At 37.0% G+C, this 23,632-nt stretch overlaps 1 protein-coding gene across 8 annotated transcripts in view; it reads left to right on the top strand.

Moving 5' to 3' along the window:
- Window positions 1-23,632, top strand: part of SCEL (sciellin) — a 96,983-nt gene that overhangs the window by 35,488 nt on the left and 37,863 nt on the right. For 2 of the 8 annotated variants that reach the window (XM_083820572.1, XM_083820565.1), the window contains exons 2-9: window positions 6,760-6,868; window positions 7,537-7,571; window positions 8,942-9,025; window positions 9,134-9,256; window positions 16,481-16,554; window positions 20,995-21,109; window positions 21,808-21,870; window positions 22,192-22,263. In XM_083820572.1, coding sequence (XP_083676698.1) covers window positions 16,512-16,554; window positions 20,995-21,109; window positions 21,808-21,870; window positions 22,192-22,263 — 293 coding nt within the window. In that variant the 5' untranslated portion in view covers window positions 6,760-6,868; window positions 7,537-7,571; window positions 8,942-9,025; window positions 9,134-9,256; window positions 16,481-16,511. The remainder of the gene's footprint in view (window positions 1-6,759; window positions 6,869-7,536; window positions 7,572-8,941; window positions 9,026-9,133; window positions 9,257-16,480; window positions 16,555-20,994; window positions 21,110-21,807; window positions 21,871-22,191; window positions 22,264-23,632) is intronic. The other 6 variants (XM_083820569.1, XM_083820568.1, XM_083820570.1 and 3 more) reach the window with 5 other exon arrangements.

Here is a 23,632-nt window from a genome sequence, read left to right as displayed (position 1 = left end):
TAGGGAATGGGATCATGCTCTGTTATGCTTGGAAGGCATACACAGCAGTTATGTGTGCTGGTAACACAAATGTGGAAACACCAAATGAAGATTTCATTAAATAGATGGAATATTATTGCGCCGGTCCATCAGTTTTTTGACTGATATAAAATTTCCATATAGGTTTTTAAATGACAGGCAATTGTTAATTTCTGTATCACCTAATTCATTCCTAATAGTAAAAGATATAGTCATCATTACAACAACAAAAGCTTCTTAGCCCTCACAGATGAATCCTGCACCATACCAAGCTAAAGAGAGAAACCCAATCTATCAGATAAGTGTAATTTGAACCTCCTCACATAGATATCATTTTATGGAGTAGATACATCTCTGTATGTACTCTATTAAAAGAACAGCCTGTGGGGATGTCTTCAATGTATTTAAAGTGCCCATGGACAATAAATTGCTTTAAGAAAATATTAGTTAGGTAGCAGGAAGGCACATTCTTCTCTTCAATTTCTCCTCTAGCATCTTTTAACAAGATGTCTTCCTTGAGGCTGCTAACTTTGCTTCTTTCCTAGAGCTCTCAATGAGGATTTCTAGGTGATGGGGATATTGTAAAGTCTTGCTTATTCTTTAAGGAAAAAGCACAGCTAATCATAATTCTTACAGTCCCCCTACTATTGGTCAAAGTCTGATTTTAATTTCTTTAGCCACTCCCATTTGTGTTCTTTGTTAATAACACATTAACAAATAAGCTATTTTTCAATAACATAAGCTACAAAACCGGTTACAGCCATTCAGCTGGTACCATGCAAACGTCACTTGATTTAGCCAGATTTTCAGCACAATATTCTTTAGACAACTGATTTTATTAGTAACTATTTTTTTTTTTTTAAGCTAAGGTAGTAATGGTAGTGGTGCAGGATTAGCATACTATGGATGAGACTTTCAGGGATTTTTGCAAGATATTCCACTCATTTGCAGAGCAGGGAGGTATTCAAATTATGCAAAAAGCAGGACTATTAACATTGAAGATTATATATCTGCCATAAAATGTGCTGGCACCTGCTATGATTAGCATGTTTTCTCTACAAAGCAATTTTAGAAAAGGAAACAGCAGAAACTGCTCAGCCATGTTCTGTGGCAACTAAAAGCAGTGAAATTGTTTAGACACTTTGCATACTATTTATAGTATTTCTATTTTTTCCTTCTTTAGATTATGAACTCTGCCACACCTTTTGGGAGAACAATGGGCTGCCAAATACATCTGCAATGTCACTACTGATTTCCTAGCATTTAAAAAATGCATATGAAAAAGCTCTGATAGTGCTCCTTCCTGTACTCAGGAAGGTGTGGTTAAACAACCAAGTGCATACCTTACACTTACCAGCCAAAAGGTCTTCCTCAGGAATGGCAATCTGCAGTAGCAGTAGCAAATGCAAGCTGGGCTGGCAAATAAATAAATAAATAAATTTTTAAAATCCATAAAACACACCCTTATGGGGTGTGCATTTTAGTGTTTTGTATCAGCCTAAGACTTACTGAAATATTTTTCTCAATTTAACAGAAACATAATCTACTAAAAGTGGTTTAATTTTTTTTTTTTTGTCTCTGCACAACAGCTCTTTCTACCTGATATTACAAAATGATCCTCCTCTCTAAATACTTCAATCACACAATTCATAAACTTCTGAAAAATAACATATAAAAATAAAGGGAAAAAATCCAAATATAATATATAAATAATCCTTTAGGCAGAGGTGGGATCAATATCTGTATGCTTTATTAAAAGCGTTGTAGAGCTATTCTCTCCAGTGAATATTTAAACTTTACGGAAGTAGAATAACTGTGGTGATTGTGATCCCTCCCACGGAAGACACCTTACAACTCAGCCGTTAAAGTAGCTTACTGGCAAAAATGGGCTGCTTTCAAAAGGAGGATTGATTTGAACCCAAGCTTCTCCCCATCATATTTGAAAAGGCCTGTCAGTCAGGTGAAGACCCTGGTGATTGGAAAAAGGGAAACATCACTCCCACTTTTCAAAAGGATAGAAAGGAACACCTGGGGAACTACAGACCGGAAAGCCTCACCTCTCTGCCTGGCAAGATCATGGAACAGATTCTCTTGGAAGTGATGTTAAGACATGCAGGATAAGGAGGTGATCTGAGAGAGCCAGCATGGCTTCACCAAGGGCAAATTGTGCCTGACAAATCTGGTAGTCTTATATGATGGAGTGACTGCATCAGTTAACAAGGGAAGACTGACTGATGTCACCTACTTGGACTTCTGTAAGGCCTCTGACACAGTCACAGGATGGCTGAGGTTGGAAGGGACCTCTGAAGATCATCTAGTCCCACATGACATCCTGATCTCCAAATTGGATTTGAAGGGTGGACTATTCACTGGAAAAGGAGTTGGCTTGAAGGCCACACCCAGAGAGTGGTGGTCAATAGCTATGACCAGGTGGAGGCCAGTGATGAGCAGCGTCCCTCAGGGGTCTGTCCTGGGACTGGTATTGTTTAATATCTTCATGAACAACATAGACAGTGGGACCGAGTGCACCCTCAGCAAGTTTGCACCAAGCTGAGTAGTGCAGTAGATACAAGAGAAGGAAGGGATGCCATCCAAAGGGACCTGGACAGGCTGGAGAAGTGGGCCCATGTGAACCTAATGAGATTCAACAAGGCCAAGTGCAAGGTGTTGCACCTGGCAATCCCAGATATGAGTACAGGCTGGGAGAAGAACTCATTGAGAGCAGCCCTGCAGAGAAGGACTTGGGGATTCTGGTGGATGAAAAGCTTCACAGGAGCCAGCAGTGTGTGCCTGCAACTCAGAAGGCCTACTGCATCCTGGGCTGCATCAACAGAGAATTGGCCAGCAGGTCAAGAGAGGGGATTGTCCCCCTCTGCTCTGCCCTTGTGAGGCCCCACCTGGGGTGGGGGAAGGACATGGGGCTGTTGGAGCAGGTCCAGAGGAGGGCCATGAAGATGTTCAAAGGGCTGGAGCACCTCTCCTGTGAAGAAAGGCTGAGAGAGCTGGGGCTGTTCAACCTGAAGAAGTGAATGTGCCAGGCTGACCTCACTGCACCTTTTCAATACTTAGAGGGGGCTTGTAAAAAAAGATGGAGAGTAGTTTTGCTCAGGCAGATAATGATAGGACAAGGGGGAATGGTTTTTAACTAAAACAGGGGAGATTTAAATTAGATGTTAGGAGGGAATTCTTTACTCAGAGGGTTGTGAGGCACTGGAAGAGGTTACCCAAAGAAGCTGTGGATGCCCCATCCCTGGAGGTGTTCAAGACCAGGTCGTACCAGGCCCTGGGCAACCTGATCTGGTGGGTGGCATCCCTGCCTATGGCAGAGGGGGTAGAATGATTTTTAATGTCCCTTCCTACCTCAACCATTCTATGATTCTGTGAACTTGGGCTTAATAGTCTAAATCTAAATGATTTTTCCAAATTGGAAGGTTGTTGCTTTCTCTTTCTATCCTTTGATAGGTTTAGGCATATTCTGAGATGAGCCTGGCAGGCAGATTAGGCAGAGAAATTCTAACCTCTGAACACCAGGGGAGGAAAAAGAGTTATTAAAAAGGAGTGCAGGCTCTCGGCAGTGCCAGTAGTTAGGCTTTGCAAGACTGCCCAGGAAATTGCTTATCTACCTTTACAACATACATCCTAGTCTGAGCTAGGATGCCCATGGACATCTCCCATCAAATTGGTAGGTTTTTGTTTTTTTGTTTTTGAGATGTCTTCCCATGTGCAGGAGAACCAGAATCTATAGGGGAAAAGAAATCTACAGATGGTTACAGAAATCCTGTGGGGATCTAATGATGGAATAACCTACCTGTGGAAAAAAAGCATATTTCTTATTCCTCTATCTCCTCTCTGTTGCAGCTGTGAATCTTACTGGGATTCATGAACTATTTCTAGCCTAGTTCTGAGTCACAAATGTCTTGGTAAGGGTGTACCCACTGGCAATATGTTCCCTTGGTAAACTATTGTCACTAGGGTTGAAATGTACCTCTGCACACAGACATAGCAAAAGTCCTAAGCATACCCTTATTTTATGAAGTAGGGCTGAAGTGGAAATGAGGGGAGGAGTCACCTTCAAGGGAAAGATGTCACCCCATGCATGAGCACCACTTCCTTACCTAAGTAGCTTTATGTTTGCTGGGCTGGGTTCTGTCTTCCCTAAATGACACTCTCCTTTTAACTTACTTGTTAAAACTGCTGCATACATATGTAGGTGATCCTAGACCAAGCCTTAGCAAGAAAAATATGTTGGTAGCACAGAAGTACAACCCTCCTCCCAAATAAAGGTTACATTAACTATCTGTTTCTGCCTGCTAACCCATGCGGGCTGGAAACCAGTCATCATCCACTGCTGACACCTCTGTATGTTATAATTTTGTCACCTTTTGACACAAGTTATATTAAACATGATTCACTTGGGAAAAATCGGGTTAAATGAGTTGGGCCATACTCGTTAACTAAGTAGGGGTAGACTTGAGCAATATCCCCCATTTGTCAACGCCATTATCTGTTAGCGTACTCCTTGACATAGTTTTGTCCTTGCCAGTGAGTCCCTTCTGAAACAAACAAATAAACAAACAAAACCAACCAAACAAACAAAACCAACCAAACAAACAAACAACAAAAAAACCCACAAAAACTTAGGTATGGATATTTCTAGTAGAAGCCCTGTATTGTTTCTGATAGGAGCGAGGATGAGGCTACACAGTTCTTTTTGGAAAGAAAATTTAGCCCTATGGATGCAAACCATGCTCTATCACTTCCCCTTATGCCAGGGAATGGGCTTGGTATGTTTAGCTACGTAGGATAAATGTAGCTATTTTATTTGTATCTTGAAACTAAAAAATTAGAACACCACTTGCTAGAATGTCTTTAAGTCTTCTGGACACAACAATAACAATAATAGCATCTGATGTCCCAGAAGACATGTTTCGCAATCCTAACTGGAAGGTCCAAAGTATTAAAGGACTTTTCTTTTGGAGGATTGTGTTTATGAAAATAATATATTCAGTAAAGTATTCCTCCCTTTTCGGGAGGAGTCACAGAACAGTATTTGTACGAAAAGTTGCCTGCTGAGTCATTGCTCATTCCTGTCTCTCTCTTGTGTACCTGCATAACAGCTCAACAGGGCTAGGCTGCAGTATGCTGTTTTCATATGATGGGCACCCGATGATAGCCACTCTATCCTTAGTAAGGATGTGGAGGTAGAACAATACTTTGTAGTATATTTTGTCCGTAAAAATGGAAACCCAACAAAAAATGACAAGAAAATCCTGTAGAGAAAATACATCTTAGGAGCTGTAGAGAGTCATGGATTTTATAGAAAAGTATAAGCTAAAGCTAAGTACATAGAATACAACTATCCTGTTTGGAGAGAGGCAGGAATCAGAAAGGGCAATAACGTATTATCACTGTAGGATGCTACATGGGCTTGACTTTAATAACAGTGAATAAGCCATTCAAATCTAAATGATTGCCTTTCTGAATGAGTTATGCACACTTTTCTGCCAGTGTCACACAATTTTAAAAGTCAACACTGCCCACTGGAAACTAGAAATTTATTAGGAGGCATTTTAAGAATTCTTTGACTGACTAAAGAAGCTTGATTGTAAAAGAATTTAAAATAAAAAAAAATAAAATAAACCTGATTTAAAAAAAAGTTGTTAAGAAATGGCCTCCAAACTTTGCTAGCAGTCTGATCAGCATGAGATAGAGACCTCTGATTACTAATCACTAATGTGTCTATATTATTTTTTATTTATTTATTTATTTTAAAATGAGTTAATATAAGGAAGAATTCTAAGTCACTTCTCGCTTTCCTTCATAAGCCATGTCAGACCATGTACTCTGCTACTATGAATCATGCTATCAGAATGATTGAATGATTTCGGTGGAGTTACACCCCATTGTATCAGCTGAGGATTGTGGCTATTTGTGTATGTATCTACTTTTTAAAGAAGCTTTTTTTTTTCTTTTTTCTTTTTTTTTCTTGAAAGAAGCAGAGTATTTGCACAATGGCAATGGGTAGATATGAAATTAGTCACCGTTGTCATCAAAGCTATCTTATAGTTTGAACTCATAAAGAATTCCTTCAGCTCTGATACATCAATAGGACAGCATGGCCCAATGCTGTGAACTACTGGATTAGGTAAATTGCATTCTTTAGTTGAAAGTCATTGGTGGACAATACAGAGACATATGTTCACTTGTATTTTTTGCATTCCTGTGTTTTGACATTGAAAAATCTGTGTCCAGAATACTATCTGTGCTATATCAGGAATTTTATTATAGGCAAGGAATGAATTGAGGGAGACATGATTCAAATTTACATAATCTGATCAATTGTTTCACTCTATGTTTCTGTCCCACCTACACTTAAATACGGGCTTAAACTAGGGACTGAAAACAAAACTATTCTCTAATGCTGACTGCAGAACTGTTCACACAATCTGTGGGTTATACTGAGATCCAGAAGCAAAAACTGAGTTCCTCTGAATTTCTGAAAGCTAAATTTCTTCAAAGTATGGGAAGTTAGTTCACGGGAATTAGTTATGGGTCACTTTCACTCTACACTTATGCTCAAGATGTTCAATTCCTGATACGTGTTCCTGCATTATATATTCCTCATTCACCAGGTAAAATACTTGTACAATTACTATAGAGAAAATCAGACAGAATGATTAGCAGTTAGTCATATTTGCTTTAATTTGAAGAATATATATATATATTTTTTTCTTTTTCCAGCTTTGAAGCATTAAATAATTACCATAGCTAATGTCAAAAATTTACCAACCAATGAATCCACTGACTGTTGCAGATCAGACAGTCTGGCCTGCTTTTTTCCTAAGCTGAGGTAAGTACCATTGATAGAATTCCTTATATTTATGCATTTTCCTACGGAGGTTCTATGCTGTCATGCCAGCAAGACTTTCTTAAAGTAAGCCTCTGACTTACTTTGGGTAGCAGAACTGGCTTGCTGCGTCCCATGTTTTTTTTTTTCTTTTTTTTTTTTTCTCTGAGTTCAAAGGTTATAAACACAGGAAAGTATCTATTTAATTTCTCTAGACTATTGGTTGCATCTCTTTTTGTGTTTCTCAGCATTTTTGGCCAAAGAAAGCAGTGCTGTGAGACAGGTTAAGTTCATCTCTGATTTGGGAACAGAACGTTTTTGGTTGAATTGAAAATGCTGACAAAGTGATGTCATCCAGCACCTGGACTCTGAAAGAAGAATCCTTCAAAAGAAAAACATACTCTGACTCTCAGGTGTTGTTGTTACAAATCAAAGCTATTTTTCCATTTCAACTGAAAACATTATTAGAATTTCTTTTTAACTTAATTCCCATTGTGCACTGCTTATGAAGAAGGACTTCTGTTTCATTTGGGAGGCATGCATGTTAGAAATGTAAAACTGCAATATGTATGAAGAGATGCATTCAAAACATTTTCGTCTCGATTGTAAAAATTTAAAGATATAGGATAGCGTACTCGAACACACTTGCTGTAAATATTTTTCATTTTCAGAAACCTGGAGGCTGAGATGTACAAAGTTCAGAAAGGTATGCTTGCATTCATTAATTGTGAAACTTGTGGTAGTTAGTAGTTTATACTTAGTGTTTTCTGGTCTGTGGCTTCATCAGCTGCATTTCATCAGATATAACCCATGTTTAGACAGTAACTTCATGTTAACTACCAAGCCTGTGAAGAGAGAACCATCAGCACAAATAAGGACTAGTAACATGGCCAAAGATACATTTACTAAGTTGCTTTTGTCAGAGTTTGCTTTTTTAGTACTGAAAGGTCTTAAGTTTCACAAAAGACAGTAGGACTATGTGACACAGCATCTCGTACAACAACATCTCGCATATTTCATTACAAAAGCTCCCCGAATATACAATAAGTGAATATACAACAAGGTTTATAAAAGTTACATTAAGAACTGACCCTTTGTCTCAAACAGAACTGTGGGGTCTTACACAACATTTCTGTCATGGAAAGAGTCCAGAGGAGGGCCACCAGGATACCGAGAGGGCTGGAACACCTCTTCTGTGAAGACATGCTGAAGGAGTTGGGGTTGTTCAGCTTGGAGAAGAGAAGGCTGCAGGGAGGCCTTAAGGTGGCCTTCCAGTACCTAAAGGGGGCCTAAAGTACAGGAAAGCTGGGGAGGGACTCTTTGTCAGGGAGTGGGGACAAGGGGGAATGGCTTTAACCTGAAAGAGGGTAGGTTTAGATCAGATATAAGGAAGAAATTCTTGACTATAAGGGTGGTGCGGCACTGGCACAAGTTGCCCAGAGATGCTGTGGATGCCCCATCTCTGGAGGTGTTCAAGGCCAGGCTGGATGGGGCTTTGAGCAACCTGCTCTGGTGGGAGGTGTCCCTGCCCATGTCAGGGGGGTTGGAGCTAGATATCTTTAAGATCCCTTCCAACCCAAACCATTCTGTGATTCTATAATGAAGTGATTGTTTACTGCTACTGTCTTTATTAATAGTAAGTCAGTTTTAGCCTACAGAGAAACAAAGTGCAGTTATTATAAAGAACAAACAAACAAAATAAAAAGCAAAGGCAGTCTCTTTAATTTTAATATCGGCTGTGTTGAAGGAGAAAGTAAATATGCACAGATAAGAGACTTGGAACAAGATCTCATGTGGGAGGGTTTTTTCCCTCACAGATGTTTTGCCTCTGCCCACATATGCAAACAGAGCAAATACCTAATATGTGTCAGATTCCAGTGTACCTTCCCCACACAACACTTCAGCAGATTTTTCCTGTGTTGAAATGCACTTTTTCTTTGTGTTTGCCTGTGTAAATACCTGAAACCCTCTACATGAGATGCAGCCCTATAACTCTGCAACATATATTTCTGTAGCAAATCCATATGAGAGTAGTATATTGTTTCAGATAGTAATTGCTTGGTTTTCTGTTTCAAGGTGTACGCAAGTATTTTATTTTGTGAAGCCCAGCCCTATTGCACTTGAAAAGTACAGCAAGCACAGAAGTATAACAACTTACCGGTACTTTTAATTGATTTGGTATTTCTACAAGGTGCCACCCTTTTCCACACCTCCTACCTCCTCCTTAAGTGACTCAGCCTCTGAAGGAGAAGTCTCTTGTCTTTTCAGACAGCTGGATGGAGAACAACAGTTCAGCTCTCCATCTGCTTTGACTGTATCTCACTTGCGGGTATCTCCAGGTTGACTTACCACACTGAACCACACTAGGACACAAACTTCTGCCATATCTAGGTAAGGCATTTATATTTCTGCTTATCATATCTGCTTTATCATGTATCAAAAGTCCTACATTTTCAGATGTTCTGTGATTTCTGGGTGTCCAACTTAGGATCACACTTCAAGGGTTATGATTTTCAAGAAGTGCCGAGAATGTATTATGAAAACTCAGCCCTTAAAGTATCGTAGTTTAGGTCTTCAGATTTCTTAGACCTTTCTGAAGTCTCTTACCCATACTCTTAATTACTCTTATTCTTACCCACACAATCTTAATTAATTGCTTACTTACATTTTATTACTAATTGTATTGTATTTTAGTGTTATTTCTGTCATGACAAACTCACTGTTCAGACCACTTTTCATGAATTGCTGTTTTAATGTCATTTTTGCTCTTTGGCTTGGTTTATTGTTTCTTTATTCTTTCTTCAGAATTTTTGTCTAAAATGAAATTAAAAATTATTAAAATCTCATTTACTTGAATTTGCCTTAGTTATATGATTTTGAAGAGAAAAATGGCAATAGTTTGCTTTTTAAGAATACACTGCTAGTGAAGTATTCAGAAATCATTTCCACTTTTGCAAAAGGTATAGTAGAAGTATCTATTCTATTTTGATATTATGACTTATCCACACATTTAACTGAACCCATGCATAAACAGGAAAGGTTCTTCACTAAAAAAGTAGCAAAGTGAAAGGAAGTAGGTTAATAAAAAAAATCTAAAATTATTACTTTCCTTCTACATTCCATTAAAAAAAAAGGAAAAAAATAAAAACCACATTTAAAACTGATCATATATTTCTAACTACAAAGCACATACAAATTTGAGTTATGACTTAGCAGCTCATTTTCAGCATACATTAGGGACAGTTCCAAAGCTTAATTTCTTTCAAAACAGAATCTCCTCCGCCCACGTCCTGAAAAACCAGTTTTGAGAGTTCTTTCTGCTACAAATAGATGAATGATTTCTGTTTTACATTCACGTGTTCTCTAGCCCAACCTTGCCTGTTCTAACCTTGCCTGGTTTATCTTTTATGTACATGCACATATTATTCCTATTCTTCATGAGGGTTGTTATCGTTATCAATTCTCTGACATAAAACATATAGTAAAATATTCATTTAAACACAATATATTATTTTCAGAAGTTTAAAAATGCATTATATTGCTATTTCTCTGACACAAAACTCGAAAAAGAATCATTCTAGGAACGTATTTTTGTTGTTCTTTATTGTCAATAAAATAAATCTAGTTATTTTTACATATGGTTTTCAGCAAAAGGACAAAAGATGAATGGATTTCTGAATAAAGAGAGACAAGTGGCTTACAATTTTGAAGAATATATAAATTATATTCATGTGTTTGTTTTTAAGCTCTGACTATGAACTTGGTACTGTACTGAGTTAGCAAGAGCGTTATTCTTTCCATTTCATGTCCTGACTTACAATCTTGAACTCCAGCAGTGGATGCTGGTGACAATGTTGGAGGCGGGAAAGTGTAGCGTACTTACAGATCTGCATCTGACAGAGTGGACCTTTAAGGCTATTTAGGGGATCATATGCTTGACTGAAACAGCAAAGTTGGCAACGTAAAGGATGATAGAGATTTGGCTGGCTCTAGCTATGATGAGGACTTGAAAAACACCTTTTATGTGCAATGAGGAAGTGAACCCATGTTTAGAAAAACAAATTATTATTTAAGTATAGGTAGGGTGATAGCATAGACACAACGTTCTGATAGGATTGTGATAGATCTTCATTTGAGGGGAGAAATGATGGGTATAGAGAACAGCAAAATTGGTGTTGACTTCCAAACTAGCAAGACTGCATCTCACACATATGGTTATCTATCTAGAATTGTAATGATGTGTCTTCCCAGTACCTTATTTCTAAGTCTTGGAGATCCCTATCATTAATCAAGACAAAGTGATTTCAATCAGTTCCTGCTCATCTATATCTTACTATGTTCAAAAGAAATGATGGACAAAATAACAGAGTTTGCTGACCTGACATAGAAGATGTTAACTGAGGGCACAGAAATATTGTAGTGTTTTAGGCAACTGTGATTAAGTAGGATCAAATGTTGTTTTCTTTAAAATGTCATATCCTTGAGATTCATCTCATATAAATGGAAAATAAGTTATGCATGACAGCATTGACTTAGACAGTTCTAATGGAAAAAATAACAAAACAAAACAAAAAAAGAAACAAGAAGGTAAAGCAAAGTAAGCCTGCATTTTATTCAGTCATCAATGAAGTTATTCTGGCCAAAATTTCTCCTAGGTTGCAATGAAAGAATGAAAATCAGTTAAAACACAAAGGATGTGGAACATTAATTTCTTAACCATCTGTTAGATTTCTAATTGAATAATTCTAAAATTTTGAATTCTGATTACTCACAAGACACCAAATTTTCAACTTACTTTAGAGAAAATCGGGCTTCAAGATAACATTTTAGTGAAAAGTTTTGAATTTGGGATAAAGAACAAACTATCCGTTCATATTCAAATGGCAGACATTCGATGTTTTTGAAAAGTTGGAACTTTAAAGACACAGTACATATAATCAGCAAACTGTGGCTTTGTAGAGCCATGTGTAAGAAACCTGTTTGTTCCATATGGCATTTTATGTGGAAATGTTAAACTCGGAGGCTTCTCTACAATCTAGATTGTTTTAACAATATAGCACAAGAAGTTAGAAGACAGGAAAATTCTAATACTGTTTGTTTGTTTGTTTGTTTTAGAATGCTTCTTCTATAATCTTCTGTATTGTCCAGTTCATGAATAATAGTAGGAAGTTTAATATTTTAGACATTGATGTTTGGCAATACTTTATATGAAAAACTGCCGTAGAAAAACAAATTTATTGACTTTTCAGAGAAGTGGGTGTACCTCCCTCTACATTTTTATATTTCCTATGGTGAATTACTTGTACAGTCTGATGATATGCAGTACCTTTAAGCTGAGGAAAGAAATGTTGTTTATTAAAAGCAAAATACATGTAATCTAAATATTTATAAATAAGATCTTAATCACTGTCATAGCTAGAAGCTAAAGAACAAAGATTTTTTTGGCTATAACTAGTTCAGTCTAATGTGGAAAAAATTATTCTTACCAGAAATGCTTCTATTATTCTTGTTTGTGTTATTTTTTTTTTTTTTTCTTCAAAATGCAGCAATGCATATATGTGAAACCTAATTATGTAGAAAGCTACAGCCCAGAACAAAACAAGGAAGGCAAGAGAACTCTGTATTGGAAGAATGGGTGTGTTCAGACTAGCTAAAAACTAGAAGGTTTAGCTTTGAAGATTTATGGCAGCCTGAGGTCTTCTGCTGATCAGGATGTAAAAAGGAGATGTAGACACATGAATGTGGCTATTTGTGATAAAAATCGAATCAAAGACTCCTGCTGCTTTCTGAATAACTTGCTACTAGCTTGGAGAGGCATTTGACTGTCTCTGAAGTCATGCTTGAAGTTTTTTTTTCTGGGTTTCTTTGGGATTGTATTTGGATTTCCACAGAAACATTGAGGATTCTGAATCTAGGATTGGTATGCCTTAAAACTTTTTGGGAACAGCTCACTGGACTGGCTGGGGCAGTTTTCATTCTCTTTTAGTTTCCTGACGCTGTTTTTAAATTCAAATTGCACTGGAGATGCATTCCTGTTTGTTTTTGTTTTGCATTCCAGCTGAGTTGTTTTGCTCCAGTGGCTGAGCTCTTATTAAGAATGCCTGAACATAATTTGCTACTTTACTGTAGAGGACTATAACTTCTCTTTCTCACAACTTCATTTTAGAGTAAAACATTTTAAAAAAACAAACAAACATACAAACAAAAACAGTTCACTGACTTGTGTGAATAATGTGATGGTTCCAGGTCTTTATAAGTCGAAGTTTTTAAAATAACATGATTCTCACAATCTTCTGTCCATTCCTATTTTAGCATACACAGGTACGCACACCTTCACATAGACAGATGTTTCACACAACAGTGAAGATCAAGAAAAAATGCTTTGAGTTGCATCCTGCCTCTTTATTCAAGATTTTTTTCATTTTTAAGAAATTTAAATCTTACTCTGATGATTCTTAATTATCTGTGCTAGAGACTAAAGTAGGTGTTTTTTTAATTTGCATTTTAAATTTTAATGGATTAATCTTTGATATACAACTTGAAAGTACCAAAGCAAGAAGTAAAGCTTGAGGACAACATGACAGTATTCTGTAAGACTAAAATGCCTGGGTCTGAAATGTCTGAACGCCTGACACATTTTCAGTACTGACTGTACAAAACAGTGAGCTTATTTTCATTTAAGTGTACTACTTTGGAGCTTGAAGACTACATAGTAGTTTATTTTGGATGCTATATACATGTGCAACAGAAATATTGTTTTGCCCTAACAACATTAAAAAATGAAAATAAGACGAGACAATACAGAGTTTCAATTAAATGATGGAGAATGAAAGTACTCTTGTTATGTATGGACTGTTCTTAGTTCTCTGTTGACTTTCTTTTCTCATGCATGGACACAAGTGGGAGTAGCAAACTTGTTTTTCAGTTGTTTTTCAGTGTCCCAGCACCATTAACATATGTTTATTTTATTTTATTTTATTTTATTTTATTTTATTTTATTTTATTTTATTTTATTCTTGTAGATTTTAAGCATGAGTCTCAAAATGTATGGATTGTTTACTTCAAAGATAATTTATATTTCTGAACTAATGTCTGAGAGTTTCTTGTTTATTTCATAACAAAGATGCATGAATGACACTTTCTTTGTCAGTTCTGTGAAAAATTTCAGATCCCATCAAGAATCTACGCAAAAAAAGTAGATAGTATACCATGAAGACTACAAAGGACTTTCCTGCTATTTTTAATAAGAAATATTTAAAGTGCAAAGTGTGAGTTTTTTACAAGAAATTCCAAGACTTAAAATGACCACATTTGGTCTAATTTTGACAAAGGAAGGCTCTGTTTTCAATGTGTTGTGATACATTTCCTCTAGGAAATATCTTTAAAAATCTTTATTAGAAAATAAATCAAAGTTCCTTCTACTACTGTATTTTTTCTCTGGGTAAAAAAGTGAAGAAATGCCAGCACTCATTGCTTGTGAAATATACTGAAATGTCAAGCTTCCTATTATCCAAGGACTAAAATAAAGGGCAGTATCAGATGTCCAGCTGGTGCTAAGCTGAAAACATAAATAAATCAGAACCTTTTCTACTATCTTGTTTCTTATATGACTGTGATAGTTCAAGAAAATATATAGCAAGACTAGTCATTATCTAAAACTGATTGCTTGATAACCTTGATAACTACCTTAATAGTTTCTAGGAAATTCAGCGCATATCTGCTTAAAACCTTGTATCAGTAATTTTGAAAGGTATTTTGTAACCTATTGCAAAATAAATAAGGCTCACGATAGCCCTGAGCATATTTTTACTGGGTGGGAACCAGACCCAGCAGTCACATGTTTTCTACATGCAGTGTGCCAACATATGCTCGGTACTAACAATGAATGCTCAAAGAAAGGAGTGTGGGTCAGAGCTTTCCAATCAACATGTCAAAATATTAAACTCCTATAAACATCTGGAATTTCAGAGCTGGGTAGGGAATATGTGGACTTTTGTACTCCAATATTATTTTTGTATTTATAACTGTACTTTATAAAAAGATCTGTTTATATCCAGATTTTGATTTCCTTTTCCTTTTCCTTTTCCTTTTCCTTTTCCTTTTCCTTTTCCTTTTCCTTCTCCTTCTCCTTCTCCTTCTCCTTCTCCTTCTCCTTCTCCTTCTCCTTTTCCTTTTCCTTCTCCTTCTCCTTCTCCTTCTCCTTCTCCTTCTCCTTCTCCTTCTCCTTCTCCTTCTCCTTCTCCTTCTCCTTCTCCTTCTCCTTCTCCTTCTCCTTCTCCTTCTCCTTCTCCTTCTCCTTCTCCTTCTCCTTCTCCTTTTCCTTGTCCTTTACCTTTCTCCTTTCCTTTCTCCTTTCCTTTCCTTTCCTTTCCTTTCCTTTCCTTTCCTTTCCTTTCCTTTTTGTTTGTTTGTTTGGTTCGCATAAGCTCTTTTAGCAATCATCTGACAGTAAAAACATACCAAAAAAAATCTGTTCTAAGCACAATTCATTGTGGCATCCACTGGAGTATTTCGTTTCCATGCTTTGTTTTAAGCATTGCTTTAGTACCTTTGCTAAGCTTTTGCCAAAATTCAACATCACCTTGTATCAGTAAAGAAACAGCCACAGGCTCTGGTCTGTCAATCCACTGTTTACATCTGTAAATACACCCAGAGAACAAGGAATGTTTGTGATTTTTAATGATCGCCCCTGTCAAAAAAACAGTTTTGTTGTCATCTCTAAATCTTAGCAGTATGACCAGTGGAGCTGGTTGGGAGCATTCCAGCTTAATGTTGGTTTCTTGGGAAATGCTGCTTTCCAAAAAAAAAAAAATTAATTTGCTGAATTTCTAACTAACCCCTAAAGAGGGTCAATTTTGTCCACACGCTTAAGTTAATGTTAGAATTGTTTGTTTTTTTTTTTTCTGAAGTGAGATTTTTTTTGTCTTTAAAATGTCATTATGTTCTACTTGATGTTTTCTGTATAAAACTGATAATGGAAATTCAGAGTTTCAAAGCACAACATGAAATCTTTTGAGTGACTCAACTCCCAAATATATATATATTTTCAAATCATCATATTTGGAAGCTTGTTTTTTAACCTCATTTGGGACATGGAAAGAAGTCAGTGACTTGAGAACTGCTGCGGGGCAAAAGAAACTCCTCCTCCTCCTCCTCCTCTGTCCCCAGAGCCCTGCACTAGCTGCAGGCCACTGAAGCTGTGAGACCTGTCAGCGGAGCTGGGTGAGCCCATGTGTGCTCCAGGCACTGCTCTGAGCCACGGGCTGATAAAATCTTCTTATTCGGCTCATCATCTCATCTGAGTCTTCATTACTGTATCTTTTCCTCTGAAGGCTCTCATCACCCCACATATTCTCAGGGAAGAAGCTCCAGACAAGAAGAGAGAGATGGGCACAGATGCAGGGCACGATAATATATTGTCATAATGAGGGATGGAAAAGTGAACGCCATGTCTGAGCTTCATTTCAAAGAGGGTTGCAGCTATCTCTAAGTCATTCTATCTTACTAAACTTGTACAAGGAGGTGATCAAAGTGGCAAACGAATTTATGCTGGCTTTTGAGCTGACTCTAAATCTCACAGACTTTATTTATTTTTTTATTGTCATTCTCTTTTAGATACCCACAGAAGGACACACCACTGAACAAAATGTCAGCTTTCAGCATACGAAAACAGTCTCCTGATCAAAGTGGTAATATTGAGTCTCCTTCATTTTCCCTTTGGGCACTTAAGAGGTTGAAGCATAGCTTCCCTGCCTTCCTGTATGCAAGCACGGCCATACCCATTGCTCAGCTCCCTTTCCAGGGTACACTGCCACTCTTTGGCAGGGGACATGCTAGTTATGGGATTCACAGTCAGACCCACGTCAGCTGCAAAGCCAGCAGTGTTGTGTGTAAGCTTCTGCTGGCAGAGATTCAGGCCAAACCACCGTGCTGGGTAGCAAGCCAGGCAGTGCGGTACAAGATGGTGGTCCTTGTGGGTGCCTTGTGGAAACTGCAGGGCAGCATGGCAGCTGGGCGGGTAGTGGGCAGGCAGGGATATCTGTTACCTTCTGACTTGGGAAATTAGGAGAATTTGAGGAGAATTACAATGTAAGGAAGGAGGGAGAAAATCTGTTTAATCCTTGTCAGATAGGACATAATATTTCTAAAGACTTACATGTTTTGAGGTGTGTTGAGGGCCTGGTTTTGGTGAGACATTAGAGGCCGCAGTGCATCAAGATGGTTGTGGCCATGCTTTCAGTGCTAGCCAGGACTGGAAGCAGCTTGACGGCAGGCATAAGCACAGTGCAACCTGCCTGGCAGATTGACCGCAAACAGCTTTATTATCTGTGGGTTTATCTATTTACAACTTTCAAGAGCTTGTGCTGATGTTTCCATTAGAGAATGGGTGAGGCAGCCCTGCTGCAGAGCAGCAGAGGGCAGGGAGGGGATGAGCACTCTGCCCTCTGAAGAGGGCTCTTCAGAAGCAGCAAAATTGGAAATGGACTCTGGAAACTGGTTCTGGGGGCTGGTACCCTGAAACAGGCTGTACCGCCTGTCCCCCTTGAGCATGCTGGAAATCAGCAGTTCATTTCCAATGTTCAGTACTTGTGGCTGAATTCATCTGGGCTTTGAGAGGTAATTCCTCTGCTCCCATTTTCAAACTCTGCTGAAAAGATTAAGGCTAAAATAGTGAAGAAGCAGTAAATGGAAAAAATAGAAAGAAAAAAAATTGAAAGGTAGTTAGAAACACCATTATTCAAGTCTCTCAAACTATTGCCAAAATAAGAAGGGGATAAATTCCCTGCACTCATGTGATGTAAACTGTTGTATTGGATCTATATTTAATTTGTAATTGAAACTTGGGAGGTAATTGATTAGACCAGAAATGAATATTGTTCAGTAAATCCTGGGCCTTAAGCCTTAGCAAATTACTTGTGATGTTTTTTGAAAAGAAAGGTCAATATGTATCCCTTGACTGCTGCCTTTATAGGAGACCTGCTGAAGCCTTGTTTGTGCTAAGCAATTAAAAAAGCCATGTTTTCTATGAATTCCAAGTGATTTTGGGGTGGGTGATAAGAGTTTTTCTAAAATGGCATTGGAAAAGAAAAAATATTGTATATAACAGGCTAATTTTAATAGCTGGGTATATACTGAGTACTTCTTCAACATACCAGTGTGATTATGTTATGTTCCTGTCATTGAAGAGTTCTTTTTTTCAAGATTCAGAAGAGGTTATGTCTGACAGCACATCACAGATTTAAATTTATTGCAGACAGTTGAAAACATCTCTGGCTAAAACTATTAGTATGAAAGGAATGCTGGAGTTATTTCCACCCCTTCAGTTGCCATTAGCTATCTCTGCTGAAGAGTTTTATCTCTGGAATGCATATATTTGAACTCATATTTTTCTTACTTTTAAAAATTAGTTCTGTTTCTTTTTTTCAATGCAAATGATTGCACCCAATTAAAAATATCTATGTATTTATTGTATCTTCATTCAAGTCCTTTATTTTTGTCTGTTGCTGTTTTTTTTTTTTTTTCTTATCTATATGTAGGTTCATCGAAGTCCCTAGTACATTCCAGTCATTACTAATAGTATTAGTATATTCAAAACAAAAAATATTTCAAGCAAATGAACTTCACATAGTCTTGTTTGCCTATTACAATGATCTCCATTCAGTGACTGTGAGACAATGACATTATTTAAACTAATGGGGTTCCATCCTCTCTTCCATTTGCATGAAGTCAAATAGATTTTTAATAGATATTTTAATGAACTATTGGAGCTATGCAGGCAAGGCTATGACATTTCCTTCCTTCCTTCCTTCCTTCCTTCCTTCCTTCCTTCCTTCCTTCCTTCCTTCCTTCCTTCCTTCCTTCCTTCCTTCCTTCCTTCCTTCCTTCCTTCCTTCCTTCCTTCCTTCCTTCCTGTTTTGAAGTCTTTAGGTCAGGTTTCAATAAATATTTTTTAAGGGAAAAACTGTCTCAAATGGAAGTGAACAGGCTGATACAGAAATCATGTAATGAGGATAGATGACTTTGTTCTTAACCTACTGTGATGGTAAACATGTTCTTATAAATCCCATCTTTGATGTGCCTACTAATTTTGTAATAGTCTCAAAGGACTGCATCCGTGCAGGTCAAAAAAAGAAAAGCAAACCTTGGGATGAGGGCCAACAGCCCTGTTGTGACAGCAACACACATACATGCCGTCACATCCACGCTTCTTAAATGTATGTCCCTTCTCTAGCAGCTTAGTCTTGGAAAGAGCTAGTCAAACAAAAAGCCAGAGAGCATGCCTGCAACTAAACAAATACAAATGATGAAGAGTCCAGTCCTTGAATTCCTTCACTGGTCTTCTTTTATTTAGTGCTCTGGACATATCTATAGTGAATTGCAACAGTTAAGAGCAGGCACAGTTTGGTTTGCAGTCAGCTATAGATTTTTAGATTGAATTTTATATAGTATTACAGTGTTTTTCTTTCATGAAGAAAATGTATTTGAAAGATCACTCTTGGTCTCTGTCACTTAAAGTAAATGTTTTGGTGCTTTGTTATGATTCTGTGTTCCCCTCGCTGTAGCTATTTGTCATTTTACATGTTATCAATGCAGCTGAAATTCTTGGATGAAAAGCAAGAGCTATATTTTCTTATAAATCACAGCAGAATGCCAAACACAGCTCTGACAAATGATACAATATGGACTGTGAAGCATGATCTTTCTATACACAACGTTTACGATCTAACATCCCTACTGACCACCAGATAATAACATGTCCTGAAATCTGGCAGTATAGAAATCCTTTTGCATGGATGCTCAAGGATTTAGGACTTAGGAGAAAATCATTGAAACCTCTTAAGAAAAACCTGATAAACTCAGTGTTCTTAATCAGTCAGTTTGTTGATTAACTGGATACTATCAGTAAAGTTTTTTTGTATTTAATTTTTCATCTTTTGTCTGGGAAAGGTTGGGCACGTATTACAATTCAAAAATAGAGTTTCTAGTTTCAAGGAGTTGGACTTGATGATCCTATGGGTCCCTTCCAACTTGGGATATTCTATGATTCTATGATTCTATTAGGACTCAACTTATAGTCTTCCATTTTAAAGGGAAATGTTGTAATGGTACTAAAAAATATTCAATTTCAAAGTGGATGATAATATGAAATTTAGTGGGAAGAAGAACAAACGGGAATAATAGACAATAATCTTTGAATATTTCTCCTTGCTCCTGGGTCAAACTCCTCATAAAGAGAAACCAAAGGAAATAAACATCAGATTTCTAACATAGTGAAGAATATATATTCACATAGATCAAGTGAACATCATATTGTTAGTCACTCAATATACTAGATATTAGCATTGTTGGGCAAAGATATTTTAGGTTTTTAGCATAAGTAAGACTTCTATGTTCATACAGCATGTGAGTGTGCATGGATGTGTGATTGTCTGTTCCTCCTGATAACCTTTGAAAACATGGAGGTATTGCATTTATAAAAAGTTAAGTAAAACTAGATAGCTGTTTAGAAAAGAGAGCTTTCACTCTCTTTCAGCCACTCTGTTCAGCCACTGAGGTAAAAGCTTCAGAGGGAGTCTGACCCTTTTGAGGAACCTGAAAATCCACACATGTTGGGTTGAGCGTGGGTGGAGGACCATGTGATCATCTCAAGATTAGCTTTCATTTGAAATTTTTATCTTGTCACACATCTGAAAATCCAACCACAGACAACCCCCTGAGAAATAGGATTCATTATTTTAGCTTTCCTGGAATTACAGCTGCATGTATATTTTATAATTCCTTTATCAGAGCTATAAAACTTGTTTACATTAAAAAAATATTCCAAGCTGTCTCATATTAAGGATGAAACTGAATTCAGTTTGGTAAGCTGGTCTTCTGCATTCCCTTTAAGGTTGTAGGCATTAATCTGCAAACTTTTCAAGAAAAGAGTCTGTACTAAACAGGATCTTCAAACATAATGCTTGTGCTTTTTCTTTTCTGATGTTAAAAAAGGTATTGTGTCTGTATCTGATAGCTGAAGATTCAAACTGTGCTGAATTTTTACAGATTTCAGCTCTTCTAACAGTACTTTAACTTTCCAAAGCTTTCCCATACCTTCATTTTCAAGACACATTTATCTGCATTTGTAGATAATAAGAGCCCTTCTGTTGCAATTAAAAGCAGACAAGTTATTCATGATGTTAACAAGCGACGGACCCTTTTGCAAGATAACAGCTGGATAAAGAAGAGACCTGAAGAGGAAAGGTAGGAAAGATCTGACGTACATTTCTTCTGTCTTTGGTTTAGTGTGCTATGTACATTTTCTGGGATTGTCTACTTATTCATGAATTATAGTACCTAAAATTACATAATTTTCATCAAATAACTATTACTTGCTCATCTTGATGAAATATTGATTGCCTTTTGGAACTATTAGTCTGTTGGACTTTCACTGACGTTTCTTTCGTCGGGACTTTCATGCAATGATCATTTAATGAGATGTAATGAGCATCTCAATCTTCTTCCCTACACGCAAAATACACATTTCATATATTTTGGTTGCAAGAATACCATCTGACTCATTTTTACAGGTGTGAAGATGATTATAAATATTGACAAATTCCTTTAAGGAACTTAGTGAAGTTGGAATCATTCGAAATTTACTGTAATGCAAACTGGGACTTGTATTACAGTAGAAACTCCGTCTTGAGACCAGGCCCTCATTATTTGGTCCATGAACAGCACATAGGAAGAGATGATTCAGACATTCCAAAATGTCTGTAGTAATCTAATCTGGAGACGTGTAGTTGGTGTGCTGCTGGTAAATGTCTGTAAAATCTTGTTGAGGACATAAATCTTTTGAAAACCAAAAACAAAAAACAAAAACAAAAAACAACCACAAACAGTTTTTTATTTTTGATAATTCAAATTTTAACTAACTGCTCTCTTTCTTTTCCTTGAAGTGCTGATGAAAACTATGGAAGGGCAGTACTTAACCAGTACAAATCCCAAGATGGCCTACACAGGTATGGTAGACTGTCTAACTGTCTTTCTAATGATATTGACAAAGAAAACTGAGGACCCTTTTACTAGATCCTGTTTATAGCAAGAGCTTTCTTTAATCAATTATAGTGTAGTCATGCTTCCATTGTATATCTGTTCTTATTTCAAATCTGACTTAATTGTTGAGTCAGTGATTACAATGGATGCAGGGTTGGATCCGTTAACATCTGAATGGTCTGAAATTCTGTATGGTACTTTAATTTAAGACCTATATACTGTTTTATTTTTGACAAGTTGTTTGATAAAAACAGTGACCAAATTTTAATTCTTAACCTTTTTTATAGCAGTAGCACAAATGAAAAGGAAGATCAGAAAGCTGTACTTGGACGATACAGGTCTGATACTACCTTGGACAGGTAGGGCTCTTTTCCGTATGTATTGTATTTTGTGATTCTCATATGTATGAGTGGACTTAAACATGAAGGTGTGAATGAAATAAATTATATATTATTTTTTGTATTTATTAAGTGTCTAAATAGAAGATTATGTATGATTTTTGCATGAACTGTAAGTGAGACAAATGGAAATATGATTTGAGAAAAGGTTCTTTTTGACATCTTGCTCTTCTTCCTTTGTATCAATTTCTGTGAATTCTTGTGCTAATAAATGTACATATCCTTGTGCAGATGAACTATCCACTTTCCTGCTTGTCAAGCTATAAATCAGAATCCTATCTCCAGTAGTCAAGCACAACATGTCTAAAACCACAGCTCTTTGCAGTTCTTTGCTGCCACTTCATAGTGTGATCAGTACAAATATCAGAACCATATGCTTATCTTAAAGGTGTTTAATTTGAATGTCCTCTCCAGCCTTGACCTCTGCCAAGACATGACTACATCTGTATTTGCAGATTCTTTCTGCATCACTTCTTCAAAATTCAGTCAACATTAATATCTGGTATCTGAAACACCCCGAGTCTATCAGTACCAGAATTTAAATGCACACTCTGGAAAATGTGCACACATTTGGCTGGATCTTGGCTCTTTGTAATTTTGTTCAATGATCCTTGCTTCTTGTGTTGTAGGAAACAATGAAAATTTGTTGTATAAAATCTAGTGTATCCATGGAAGGCTGGAATAGAATGGGCTACAGAGCTCTTTATCACCCCTCCATCAATTATTCCATGGGCTGGTGGATACAGGCTCCTACTGTATTTGTTTCCTCATTATGAGGAAGCCAGTCTGTAACCTTATTTTACCTATTGCTCTTCTCCATATCTTTTCTATTTCCGAATTAGTCTTTTTGATCTTAGGATCCACTTCAGAACATATCTTCTATATGTACAAGAGTATAACAATAGCTTCAGGTTCATCTGTTATTCCGTTTCTTCATAATATTGAATTTGCTCTTTTGAGTGCTGCTGAGAATTGAGCTGTCATTTTCACAATATTGTATGTATAACTCCAAGACCTCTTTCCTGAGTGATAATAGCTAGTTCAGAGATCAATTGTTTTTCTTGTCAGGCATTACTTTGCATCTAAGAAAAATGAATGTCATCTGCCATTTTAGAAATCTGACATTTTAGCAGATGACTTCTGAAAGCCGTGCCAGTCAGCATTTATTTTGACTGCCATGAGTTAGTGTCATTGGCAAGCAACATCATCTCACTTTTCTTTTCCAGATAATTTCTGAGCATATGGAAAAAACACAGGTCTTGTACAGATCCCTCCTTCCACTCTGAAAAAAAAATGCCATTTATTCCAAACCTTGTTTTCTGACTTTTTA

Source organism: Anser anser, assembly GCF_964211835.1.
Source record: "Anser anser genome assembly, chromosome: 1".
In the NCBI taxonomy this organism is placed as follows: domain Eukaryota; kingdom Metazoa; phylum Chordata; class Aves; order Anseriformes; family Anatidae; genus Anser; species Anser anser.
This window is presented reverse-complemented; position numbering and strand designations above follow the sequence as displayed.